Source organism: Hylaeus anthracinus, unplaced genomic scaffold (assembly GCF_026225885.1).
Source record: "Hylaeus anthracinus isolate JK02 unplaced genomic scaffold, UHH_iyHylAnth1.0_haploid 11994, whole genome shotgun sequence".
Lineage (NCBI taxonomy): Eukaryota > Metazoa > Arthropoda > Insecta > Hymenoptera > Colletidae > Hylaeus > Hylaeus anthracinus.
The window spans coordinates 7,583,146-7,597,084 of NW_026534341.1; the positions used below are offsets into that span (position 1 = coordinate 7,583,146).

At 47.4% G+C, this 13,939-nt stretch overlaps 2 protein-coding genes across 2 annotated transcripts in view; both read left to right on the plus strand.

The window, feature by feature from the left end:
* The window catches only part of LOC128888929 (homeotic protein Sex combs reduced), a 252,696-nt gene that overhangs the window by 161,976 nt on the left and 76,781 nt on the right, over positions 1-13,939 (plus strand). The gene's annotated exons all lie outside the window — the stretch shown is intronic.
* Positions 12,391-13,939, plus strand: part of LOC128888920 (homeotic protein proboscipedia) — a 34,326-nt gene continuing 32,777 nt past the window's right edge. Inside the window, exon 1 of the mRNA XM_054146141.1 lies at positions 12,391-13,602. Within this exon, the coding sequence (XP_054002116.1) occupies positions 13,005-13,602 (598 nt within the window). The 5' untranslated portion in view covers positions 12,391-13,004. The remainder of the gene's footprint in view (positions 13,603-13,939) is intronic.

Here is a 13,939-nt window from a genome sequence, read left to right on the forward strand (position 1 = left end):
TCATTCGTGTGACAGACGTAGAGCAAGAGTCTCGAGCAACCCCCTCGATTCACCGACTGCTTCTCGTTTGTTTATTTATTTGGTAGATCGAACGAAGAGATAGCTAGGTACCCTTTTTGTTTTGTTGAACACCATTAGTTTGTTGTCTTGGGAAGTTTCAATACTTTCTTCGGTTTCCAATTTCGAATTTGATATCGGTATCGTTAGCAAAGTTGCCTAATAGTTTAATCTATTAATATAACTAATCTAATGTAATTTAATTTTTAGGGTCAACTTTGACTAAAATTAATATGGAAAAAATAAAAACAAAAGTCCTAATATTGTAGTTTTCGAGGAAAACTGGTCCTTCTTCGTGTGCACAAATAAGCCTCGGACATTCGCCCTAAACGATAGCGTTAAATCTAGTGTCCCCAATTGTGGACGCCAGTTCTGAAAGGGTTTAATACGAGGACGCCGCAGCACGCAGACAAATCGAGCTTGATGTATTTCAAAAGTATTTGTCAAGCATTCGATCGCGCGTGGAGTAACATACACTTATCGCCGTTGCAGTAGAATTAGCCCGTCGTAGTCAGACAATCGATAGACGGACGAAACTCACGAACGTTTTCCCATTCGTTACCGCGTTTGTTTTTTCTATCAAAAATAGTACCATTGCCTCGAGTTAAGGTTTATCAAAAACAACCTCAAGCCTAGTTTCTGCTTTGACGAATATACGTACGAACACCTCGAGGGTGTCGACTAAGAAGACCGGATGTCTCGAAAGATCCAGTCGCGCGATTTGTCCCGCTGTTGCTCTCGCCGAAGTTATAAAGTTTCCCCTATCTCGGAGAAGATACGTCTTTCGACTTTGCCTGGGGAGCGTTTATCGCGCGATCCATATTGAAAACCGTGGATGTAGGAGAAAGAATCCTGTACGACACGTCTTCTAGCTCCTTTGTAGCCCCATTTATTGAACGATCCAGATGCCGACTCTATTCTTTCTCGATGTTTAAAGTTTAGACGTGTGTGCTCCTCGATTCGGGTTTTCGAAACTAAACAATTCCGATCTATGAAATAGGCAAAGAGTCTTGAAAAGCGTTCCAGATCTCTGAGACGAGCCGGACGAATTAGCCTTTCGGTACAAGATGGCAGGTTCGACAAGCAATAGACAGGTACGAAAAATCGAATTTCCACGAGGGTCGTCCCAGACTCACCACCGTCCCACGTTCATCGCATCGGAGGAGGATGCTGCGAGGTAAACGCCGGATATTCTGGCGTCTGTCCCTATTATGGAAGCCATTTCGCTGGTCTCGGCAAGCGGACATGCTGGACGCCGCATTACGGTAATACACCCTAATAATAGAGTGGCCGTAAATGAGAGAGAGAGAGGAGCACGTTGTCGTAGAAGAAGAGAGGCCCCGATTGGACGCCCGAGGCCCGTAATTGCGGCCGTACGATGATTATTGGCGGCGGAGGGGGCCGATCGCGATCAAGACCCTGGATCTCCAGGCACTGCCGATCGTTCCACCATTCGTACGTCCCTTTCCAGCTTGCACAACCAGCTTCCACGGGGCTAAACACACCCATTACACTGAAAATGCGACTTTGATGATTGGGTGCGCGCTCCGGCGGCCTCCGAGCCGCGTTGGCTTTCTCTCTCACACGTGCTCTCGTCGTGATGAGCCCTTGTAGAAATTTTATCGGCGATCGCTGTCGTTCGACGTTGATGCCTGGCAACCTCTCGCAGATCATCCAACTCTTTCGACACTGGCTAAGCCAGTACTATACTTGTCTCTTTGTTTCAGGGTCCGTGCCCTGGCGTTGTTGATAGCTAGTAATAGAGGACCCAAAAGCGAAACTCCTTACAATTGCTCGAGACTAGAATTTAAACAAGGACTTCAAATACTTGCCTCGATAAAATGTAAAAATGGAGAGGGTTTGTCTTTCAATTCTCTTTCCTCAGTGGCAACTGGTACTAATAATCAATTATTAGGCGCCCGTTCAAACACAGGTACTGGCCCTTGGAACATATCCGTGGAATTTTTTTTTGTTTTAATTTTTTTATAATATCCTCGCCAAGTACAGATTTCATCCCCTATTATACCTAGGTTCTCCAAGAAAAGTTGAAATTCTAGGAGCCATTTTCCGTGTAGGATTAATCCCGTCAACGAGCGCAGGATAGCAAGCGTACTTTCGCAAAGTTTACGCGAAGACTGTGCTCGCGACGACCTAACCCCTGACCGCGAAGCACCTGCAAGCGCCATAAAGGGCAATGATATTTTTATAATTGAAATTAATTACAGGATGACCACGCCATCCCAAGCGACCCGTAATAAAAACAAAAAACCGTGCGACCATCTCGGTGGACAACGAAACGAAAATTGGAACCTAAAGCGAGAAGTAGGAACGAAAGGTTCGGTTTCTGGCTAAGAAAATTAGAATGCTCAGCGCAACCAACGGAGGCGCGTTGCTCGCATTTCTTTTTCGAGTAATCAGCCGTTTATGGTTATAAATCTGCACGGGAAATCTTGGCAGGGTGACCTTGCGGTATTATTCAAAATTAGCGGACCGGCGAAAGTCGGAAATACCAATTTGGCCGGTGAAGTGAGGAAACTCTGACGCGCCGTTCTCCGCCTCCATATCGCGGCACAAAAGAACGGTTAATTATGATTCTTTTATGATTCGATTTAACCAATCCCCGAGCAGAGGCGTAGGAGCCATGCTCCGTGGAATATCGCACAATGTACGCCGGGAATTAACGGACTATTAGCAGAGGAACAATAGGGCCTTTTTCTTGCATCGTCTGGTCGTCTTTCGACGACAATGGAATTCATGTTTCGCCAGGATCACTGAAAACCTGGCGATCGCATCCTGCTCGATTGTAACAAACGGATCATTTACAGGCAAAGCAGAGAACGGAGTTTTAAAATAACGTGGATGAGAAAGGGAGGGGGAAAGATGGCGACGATCGAAATAAATCCGTGCCGCGTATCGTTGAACCCGCAGCCTCTGTATTTTAAAACAAGTAGAAGAACCGGTCGCGGAGCTCTGGGGCCCATTTAAATCTGTTGAATGGCTCGAAGGAGAGGAGCAACCTTCTCTTTCAGCGCAGGGATTCACCAACAAAGGCGGAGGTTTTACTTTTAAATTTAGTACACGACTGACTCTCCTCTCCCTCCGCCGTTGCCCCACCCTCGCTGCTGGTCGGTAAGTAAAATAGGGATTTAGACGCAGCTCCAGTTTATTGCGAGCTTGGTCTCCGCGCTGGATGCGATAAATCAGCCTTCGATAAATCGCTGCCAATGATCTACACGCGGATCAGGATGACGACCATATGGGTCGCGAAACGGAGATTAGTACTAGCGTAAAAAAACAACCGTACCTAAGCGGTTAACCAATCTCCGTAGGTCAAAATTCAACGCGAATTATGGGTAACCAAGGAAAGCACCATAGTGGTGCGTGGTTCGGGAAGATGGGATCCGCGAAAACAACTATAGCGGCACATCGTGATTAAAAAGTTAAAGAATCGACCCGAACACACATTATTCTAATGAATTAGAAATCGTCCGAGCATTCGAGGTTCAATTAACTTTAAGAATCAGATGACATATTTAATTTCCTCGGAATAATGAGAGTGGGTTCGAGGAAGGGTGAGCAGACGAGATATAACCGGTAGGAGTGCCGGAAGGAGGCGCCCGGTCCTTCATGACGGTGGTGGGTCGAGAGAGAACGGCTTCAAACTTATCGCCGCGTAGGAAACCACCCAGAGAGACTTATTTAGAAAATGGAAAACGTTCTCGTTAATCGTCCTGCTTCTGTAAGGCGTTAAATAGCCGTTTGTTCGGTGTCGGGCGACGAATTCCGGCAAAGTCTTCTTTTACGATCAACTGAGGGGATGATCTTCCCTTAGTGTTATCTTGCAATCTTTGCTCGCACAGTCATACGACACCCCTGAATTCAAGGTTGAGTTCGTACTGGGAGAAGTCTGACTCGTGGCAGCGATTATTCATAGCTTTTGCTCCGTCGAAGAGGTCAAACGACATCTTCCTATTCCAACGATAACTCCGTGGAAACGTAGGTGGTTTTTGCTTTTCCAAAAGTTCGAATCGCTGTCTTTTTTTAGCGCGACGATTAGTCGCGGGCGAAGCAACACGGCCAGGGCGGCAGGATACGCTGTCACAGCAGGATTTTGTCAGGAAGCTTTTATCCCTTCGCAAGGAGTAAATCGTGCGGTCGTCGCGTACATCTATTTGTCACTTGGACCGCCTCGTGGACGTCTCGGGGAAGACCGTGTAAGGGCGTCGTGACGCTTGGCCACCACGTCGCACTCGGACGTACCTTCTCCAGCAGGTTTCCATCCCCTCTGGGACCTCTCCATCTCACCTCTCGAGAAGAATAGGTAACCTCTCGTTAAAGATGTAATTTGTGCCAAGAACGATCGATTCCATTCCGGTGTGTTCTTCGCCAAATTTCGCTGTGTCTTATCCGCGTGAATTCTTACGTATCGATGCTACTTAAAGACACAAGAAAAAAGCAAGACAGGCAACACGAACCGAAGAGCCCTCGCCTCTTTCCCCCGAAACATCACAGTTGAACACCCTCGAGGCAATGGAGCAATGCTTTCCAGATCGATCGGCAGATACGAGCAATCATGGGCCGTGTTCGCGCGCTTAGGTGTATCAAGTTATCCACGTGCAGCCCCAGCAGTATTCTAACTTTAGTCATCTCATCATCCCTTCATGGAAGTTGGTGACTTGCACGTTCGTGACTCGGCATCTGGGGCAGCGTCGATATATCGCCACCCCCATTGGTCGCTAGTATGCTTCATCCTCGGTTTCGTTGTCAGTTCGAATCACAAGTCCATTTATCCAACGTTTGCAAAATATAATCATCAATCGACGACGTCGTTATTGTTTTCTCGAACCGTGATTCTATTAATCAATAGAGTGAAATGGCTGAAGCCAAGTCTTTGTATTCTCGACGATGCTCACCGTGTAGTTAAGAACGTAGAGAGACCAAACTACGATAACGTCGTATCATGATTTATCCTATTCACTGCCAGGCAAATTTAAAGTGTTTTGTAAATTTGTTGTTTTAAAAAGAAAATTTAAGATCTTCTATAAACTCACGTCGTGAGTAATTGCAATCGCAACTAAGATAGGTTTGATTTTAGTTGAAGTTTCCAGTCTTGAAGTTTCCAGAAAAAAGGTATACTCACAGTGACGCGTGGGAGGAAGTTATGGACTTCGAAGTAGTACAGTGCTATTACCTCCATAAAAATATGACAAGTACTTCCGCAGTTAGATTTAGGTTAAGTACCAAGCGAAGGTTCTAATCGTGAGATTTTCAAGGGAAGGCTATACTCATGATCCCTGGAAGGTATACATTAGTAATACAACAATTTCCCATCAAAGTCTAACGAGTACTTCTTCGGGTTTAAATTAGAGTTGAAGGCTCATTGGACTTGAACTCTTTAAACTGACCAAGATTGGAATAATTTTGTTATTATCCTAATAATTGCTGTAGTTACGAAAACTTTAAGTAGAGAATTCTAGGTTTTTCATTCTCGTCGAAATACGATACATCAGGTGCGATATGCTCAGTCATAAAGGATTCATCGAATTCGAGGAACCCGTTATCGAGGCCACGGTAACTCCCTCGGACTGGATATACAAATTTCCGCAATTATTCGTCGACTTACGACGTCATTATATTGCAATCTAGGAGCACCAACATGGATAGACCAGGGGAGTGATTCCGCCTAATATCAAGCCCTGACCGCACTTGGCGATACTCTCCGCCGTGCCTCGAATATACACTGACGACGCTGGAATTGATGGATATCGTGACCGCGTCGTGCACTGCGATATCATGAATTTTTTAAGCAGTCTCCAATGATTCCTGCTCGAGCGACCTACGAGCCAACCCGTAAATTTAAAAAGAAACACATTCCTGCTCTTTTGTGTCTTCGTAAATCATAGATGTCAGCTTTCAATCTATCGAAAGAATAGAAGCTAATTATCCTTACATGTCACAAAGTTATAATTTTACCATGGAATAGGAGAAGAAAGACGAGAAACCTTGAGAATAAATACAAAATTGCCGCGAATCGACACCATTAATTAACCCTGCTCATCGCCGACTATCGAGTTCCATTAGCCGGAGCCACGTCGACGTAATCGCTACCAATTTATTTAATCGAATAAAGAAGGGTTTCCTTTCCGCGAGATCCCGGGTTCCTGGAATGCGACATGGTATTCGCATTACGCAATACCGCCTCGGGTTTTGGTCTTCCGAGCAGCTAGCTTCGCGGACGTTACGGTTAAGGTGACCGGTTAAGGACAAAAGGGTTCGAGGGTTTCGTTGACCACTGGAGAACACACGGAGGATGAAAAGGGGTGAGCGGTTCAGGCTTCTATTCTGCGAAAACACTCGTTGAGTGTCTCGGTTTAAAACTTTTCTTTCTCTAAACGTCTACGATAAAATTAAACGAAATTCTGGTGATGTTTTTAAGTGGAAGACCTATTGAAAGGTCGTTGCACGCTGCGCCATCTTGTTGCAAAATGTGTGAACAGGAATTGCATTACGTAAAATAGTCTAACTTCGAAAACGTGTATTTTTTGGTATTCTTAGATTTGATCATACATTCGTATAGCTTTCTTGAAGCATTGACACCACATTAATCCTTCATGTTTGCAGCGTCACTAAGAAAATTTGTTAGATTTACGATGTCGCCCTGAAGAGCTGAAGCTTCATTCGTTGATTTCAGTAGACTCTGCCCGAAAGGCCATGGAAAAATGTAATTAAAACGACGTAAAACTGTTGCAAGAGGATTCAGTTTGGTTAAAATATGGAAGGCAAGGCGGATGTCCCATCAGATTCCGCGTTGCAGCCGCAGCATTTAGGAACGAACACGGCACACGCCGGAGTAGCAGAATACCAAAAAGGTTTCGGGATGTGCGGCGTGTCGAGGGTTTACGAGAAACGCGGCCACCGCAACACACGCGGTGGCCGAGAGAGCAAACCAAACCAAAGATTAATGCACTACACTTACTGGGGCAATTTGCGCCAAGTGTCGGCCCTAGACCTGCCTGTATACCTCCGGTCCTGGGGGTAGATTTGTTTCAGAGTAGCGTTCTCCCAGGGAGATCCCTCTCTTTTGTAACAGTCACCCCCCGAAAAAGATCCGGAGGAGTGTGACCCGAGGCTACGAAACTAGGAACGATAAGACAAAAGCTGGAAAAAAAACAGCCTGTTCGATTAGTCGGTCATTTGGTGTGTTGTTCAAATTTGATAAGCGTACGCCTTTTGGGAATCTTAAAACTGAAGTTGCCATGGAAGTGTTTGGAAGAAAGCATTCTACAAACAACTTTTAACCCTTTGCAGTCCTATGGTTACCTGCACTGTCCGGGCACTTGAAGGCGTTCTACTCCTACGACCAGTGTCATTGCCCACGATTTATCATTAAGTTTTAATAAACGATGAGTGTCCGAATTCGATTAGTTATAAGATCGATATTCTTAAGCAATAGCGTTAAAAAATACGTTAGTTTTCCATTATTTTTTTCAAACAACTTCATATAAACAATCAAATGAAGGACAATATGTGTTGACTATTTGAATACATATACCCAAATTACTTGAATTGCAAAGGGTTAAAGGAATATCGTCAAGAACAATTGGTTGCTCTAAAGGGAGATACTTTGAAAGAACGAAGTCTAGTGTCGCAAATAAAGGACGACCAGAACAGAGGCGTCTAGTTGCAGCGCATGACAGCGCAGGGCAGGATATAAGCAAATTAAACATGCATAATTAAAACGAAATACCGACGTTCCTTCCGTCGCGCTGGCGCGGTACGGAGGACCTAAGGCGAGGAAGGTCCTCGTAGCAACATCTGGCTGCTATGAAGTATAAAGAGGCATGCGATATCATCCGCAGTGAATGCTTAATTAAAACCTCAGACTCCGGCAGCGAGCTTCCCCTAGTCGCTCGCTAATCGCAAGAACTGCCACCCCCGTTCCAACGGGGCCCTTCTCCGTCTTTCTGTCTGCGTCCGTGTCTTCGTCTTCGTCCTTCCGTCAGACGATATTCCCTGTCTTCCAAAATTGTTCATCGTTGACTTGGCACATGTGAAAAAATTGCCATCGCAAAGCGCTCTCATCGTTCTGGTACATTCCACGACGAAAAGAATTTTCGTTCGCGTTTCGATCTCGAAAGAAATCTGAGACACGGTCGCCCCCATAATGTCGAAATCTCGACAAACGCGAGGGACCCTTTTCAGAAGCAATTAAAACGCGCCGATATCGGTTCGTCTCAACAAAGAGGGCAATCCCTGGGAGTTTGGACGAAGAGGGCGATTCGAACGCTTACCGTGGCCACGGAAGGGAAGGGGGACGATTTTATTTGGAGTCTTTAACAAGTTCGCTTTTACCTCAGACGTCGAAGAGGAAAAAGTTCGGAGAAGGGTCGGCGGGGCGTCGTGTTTCGGAAGAACGAAGGGCGAGTGCCGCCCTTGCGGAGACTCGTTTCGGTGATCCGGTGATTGACAGATCGAGCTCTGCTCGTCGAGACCATGCCATGCTAAAATGGCGACGAAGGATGGTTTATTTCTGATGGCGGATGCAGCCGCAGACTTAGTGCAGCGTACTTTTTTTACTGGCTGGTCAAGTCGTAAGTTGCTCACCGTTTCCTGCTTCGTTGGTCGATCGCAACGAGAGGTAAGTAGTTTATTATATCAGCCATTCATTGCACAAATCGATAAACTCCGTGAAATAAAATTAATAAACGAAATAAATTATTTATTATTCAATGGCCAAACGAATTTTGTTGTTTAACGGTGTTAATTTTTATTATTCAGGAAAGTTATTACAAATATAAACAGTTATGACTACACCAAGTGCTTTGACACTAAAATTTAAGATTTTTCAGAAAGTGGAGTTAATCGATTCGTGCAATGAACGGCTCGTATTAGAAACGTAGTGAAAGTATCGTTACGTCGAATATTCAACAAAGGTATTCTGAAAATATTATTTATATTGCGTCTTTAAGACGTATGTTTAAGAATCGGGCCTCGTATGGAGAACGAGCGGTTCGCGGGAGTACACGAGCCTCTTTATGCCACTCGATAGCCTATATATTAGGCATCTTCGCGGGAGGGGTGGCGATGTCAATATATATGCAAACGCCGACATAACGATCTATCGGTACGTAAATATAGAAGGGGGTGCGAGAGGGTGGGCGGGCGAACGGATCGTGGGAGGAAGGCGTCGACAAAAAACGAGGGTTGGAGAGGCGGCTGAGAAAGGGAGATGGAGGGACGAACCGTCGCGGAATAGGAGAGAGGAAACTCGAAGCTTAATATAAAACTTCATTTCGCAATCGGTGGCAGCCAGAGTGGAAAAGGAGAGAACTGACAGACAGAAATTCCAGTATCGTCGCGGGAAAAAGAGACCTCGGAGGAATCCCATTTTTCTAGTATTAAGCTTAACCGAGATAAGATAAGAGGTGCGAAGACTCTCTAGTTCGAGCACGCGGATCTCCGAAATCGTCAAATCTTTTTTCATTGAAAGCAGACCTTTGGGGGAAAGGACAGTAGCTGTCGAGTTGTTAGTCCCAAGTTTTTGGACCCACGAAGAAAACCTTATTCAAAAGTGACTAGTTACACGCTGTAGTCGTGTACTACTCCTTATACATCGGAATCGGATGTAATCTGTGTAATACGAATCTGCAAAATTGTAGAGAAATCCTTACAGGGGGATTTGGTCGATTTTAATGGAGGTTTTTCGATCGAAATTTCACGACATGACAAAATCAGCCTCGAGAGACCCGATGTCCCTGGAGGCGCAGGAAACTCGTCGATCCGAACGCGACACCCCTCGCGCACCCGATATATTCTTCCTTGGAACTTTTCGTTCGTATATTTCGAGCATCCTTCCTATATCCTTCCACGGCGCGCCAGAAAGAAGGGGTCGGAGCGGAGCAGAACGGTGTGCGCGCGCGATGAAACTTTTAATAAATGGCGGAGTCGATATGAAGTATAGGACTTTGACATATCGTGTGTCTGTAATGTATAGTTAAATCTGGCGGCAGATGTGGCGGCTGCTCTCCTCCCTCTCCCGATCTCTCGCTCGCTTGGCTCTGCTCTCCGCTTCGAGCCATCCGCGCCCTCGTTCGCAACGCGAGTCGGTCGCCGCCCTTCCAGCCTCCACCGAAAATTTTCGCTCCAACCCCGTGCAGCGATCGAACACGACCAAACCAATTCTCGATCTGGATCGTGATCGCGGATCTACTGAATCGAAGAATTTATTTATTTAGAGCTACTCGTTAACAGATACGAAGTAGCAAAAGATAGACTATGCAATGGTTTGTTATTAGATAGTAGCTAATTTTTTGGGGAGACAATTCGTGGAATTTCGGTGTGTCGAAATCGAGGAGCGAGAAGAAGGGAAAACAATTCGTCTACTTCCATTTTAGGGTGCATCGCGCAACGAGGGTAGTGGCACGAATTTTTTGTTTCGCAAAACAGTCGACGAACTTTTCAATCAAACGGGCTGTCTAAATGAGAGCTCCTCCACAAAGCGGATCAGGGTAATCTGTCATCAAAACTGCCCCATGGCAAGTCGTCGTAACACCAGCCGGCGCCCCCAGCGCCCAAAACCGTTGCGACGACGTCACATCGGTGCATTCGATGCACATCCCACCGCAGTAAACTGCTATCGAACTTACTGCATCGTTCCGTCACTCTCGTAAAATTCCAAACGATTTCCACAACTGTTATCGTTCGAGGGAATATTTGAACCGCGCGAAAGGTGTTACTTTCTTCGTCTTTTAACTCGAGAGACATTTACCACCGATTTTACAACCAAAACTGTAAAGAACATGGTGAATACTCGCGATAAAAATATTAATCTTACGATAAAGGTTCCATAGTTAAGGGGTGAACTATTGCGTTTACAACGTATACAGTATATTACAAAATACTTCAGCAAAATAATGCATAATACTGAAAAATGCAATATAGTTTACCATTATAGGGCGTAAAACAGCAAAATACAGAATATTCCAGTATCATAGTATACTATCGCAAAATACAGAATGTTCTAGCATCATACAGCATTATACGTAGTTTAATTGCATAATGCAGCAAGATACAATGTAATTCTACATATCGTAACACAGTAACATACAGCAAAATATAGTATAATACAAAATATTCCACATACATATTACTACCCCGACTAGTGATTACCAATTGGAAGTGAATTTTGTAAGTTGTGTATGTAAGTGGTATAGATAACTATCGTCACACATCAGCACAAACTGATCGTCACTATTTTCAATTTTATGTTTACCTTGCGAGACGGGAATAGGAAAAGGTGCGCCAACTGCGCGACTGTCGATCGACTGTCGATCGGAATCAGGTTGCCGGATAATCCAGGTACAATCTAATCTCCGTCTGTATAATATTTCCTTATAAAACTGTTGGTTCTCGTCGATCGCCGCGGGTCTCGCAGCAGATCCGCGATCTGTCGATCGCCGGGGCCATAAATATGTTCCGCGAGAGGGTCGATTCCGATGGAAGATCGAGAGATAGATTTTTACCTCTTACCCGTCCGTTCCCCCCGGAGGAAGTGTATGGGACCGCGTGGCCGAGCACGTGAGAAATTCCCCTCCACGTGGCTAAGCCAGGAGAGCGACGCGCTCGCGCGTCCCGCCCACAGTTGCGCCGGAATCCATGACCGCCCAAGTCGGCCTCGTGTTCTGCCAGGGAAGAGGAGAGTCGGCTGGCTGCACTGCCGCGGCGAGCAACGGCTCCGTCGGTGTACCCTGCTGGTTCCGTGTGCCCTTCGAGCCCTCCGAGGAGCGGCAGCCCAGCCCGCCTACGACGCCGGAGGGTTGTGCCTCCGCCGCCGCGATACCGTGGCCCCATTGGTCGACGCGTTCCGCTAGAGGAGCTCACGTGACTCTCCCGCACCCCGTTCCACAACGCAACATCGCTACTCCGTTCGACCGGGACCATGAGCGGGGCTCCCCTACCTAACCAGGAAGAGAGACAGCAGTAACAACAGAGACACGCCACGGAGAACACTGGAGACGCGAAAAAGAGCGCCGCGGTGGAACTCGTCAGGGTGCCGCCGTGTGGAAGTCACCGAGTGCATCTCCGTCCTCGTCTCCTTCTCCTTCCAAGGTACGAGTCCTACCGCCTCTTCCTTCTCTTCCTCTTCGTCCCTGGTGCAACCCTGTTCACCGGTTCCGCCACCACCAGCCGCGATCTTCGCCTCCGCCCCCTCCTCTGTTCCCGCTCTCACGCCTATCTTTCTCCTCCGTTGCCCTTCTCGAGCCACCACCACCTTCGCCTCCGCCTCCTCCTCCACCTCCTCCTCCTCCTCCGCATCACTCGGCAAGCGTACATCGCGATCGCTGGCTCGCCAGCCTGCCTCGCCAGCCTGGGTTCCGGCCGATCGGAACGCTCCTGGTAGCCGCGGTCTACCACTCGGTACACCGATCATCGCGCGTTTCATCGATCCGCGGATCGTGTGACAGTGCTTCCGCGTTGTGCTCGATCGCGACAGTCACCTCGGGGTGCGTTCCCCGGGGGCTACGAGTGTGTTCTGTGCACGTAGATTCCCGTGACCCGTGCTTCGCTGCAGTGAACACTAGGGGAGAGATGACGCGGTGAATGTGGTGAATCGGGTTCCGTCTAAGAACCTGAGAACCTGAGGATCATGAAAAGTGTCCAGCGGTGTACGAATCGCGGTGTAGATGCAAACTAGAGTGAAGGGAAGGGGGGTGATGCGTAATGTCGGATAAAGGTGTAACCGTGTTCGCGTGTTTCCCACGATCGAACCTCGTTTGAGCTGCGTCGAAACCTTCCTTGCATCGGAAGTACTCGAAGACTGTACCGAATAAAGTAGTTCCGAATCCAAAGTCGAATATATGAGTTCAACGACCGATACGCGAGCACGAGCAACTGGAATCGATGTGCAAACTGTACGCCCCAGGTGAAAGAGGAACGACCTCCATTCTATGGTTACACTCTTCGAGTCCAGCTACCACCGAGTGGAATTAAACGAGAACGAGCGGCCACCTCGTTCCATGCGCGACAAGCAACAACCCCTGGAGCACCAGCAAGAGGATCCGGAGGAATCGGCGCAGCTAGGGAGTTCGGGCAACGTGCAGCAACCCGGAGGACACCTGGAGGCGTTGGTCCACGTAGACAAGGAGCTCGAGAGCCTGAAGACGAGGCCGACGACACCCGTCCTGGCGAACGACGGAGGGGGTGGCTTCTGGCTGGCCACGGTGGCCGCGGGGGCAGGTGCCCCAGCCGGGCTGCCCCCGCACGGGACCCATCATCCAGCCATGGATCCGACATGCGGGACCGCGGAAACCGGCTTCATCAACAGCCAACCGTCCATGGCGGAATTTATGACCGCGTTGCCACAGCTGGCTGGCGACGGTAGCCTTCAGCATTCGCCGGGAACCGGGGGTTCCATCAGCCCGGGCTCCCATCACCCTGGTTACCATCCGATGATGGACCCTCACGGTGTCGCCGATCCGTCCGTCAACGTGCCCGAGTATCCCTGGATGAAGGAAAAGAAGACCACAAGGAAGAGCAACCAACAAGGTAAGACAGCTTTGGAGTACTTCGATTCATCGATTAGGGACGAGGAAAACGTAGATGAGGGGGATTTGAAAATTTAGCGAGACCTATCTTTGGTGTGCGATTGGTACTCTATCGCTGGACACTGGATACTGGTATCTACCAATAACTCGAAATGCTTTCTTAGCATTCTACTGCCACGAATGCTGAGCTTAAACTTCGAAGGCGAGATCTTTAATTTGAGAGCTCGACAATTATTTGATTGGCACTTCGAATTCGGAAGAAATTAAATTTAAACCAATATCATTGCTAGTTAGTCTTCTGCGTCAGATTGTCAAAGCTATTTCTCGAACTCATCTTC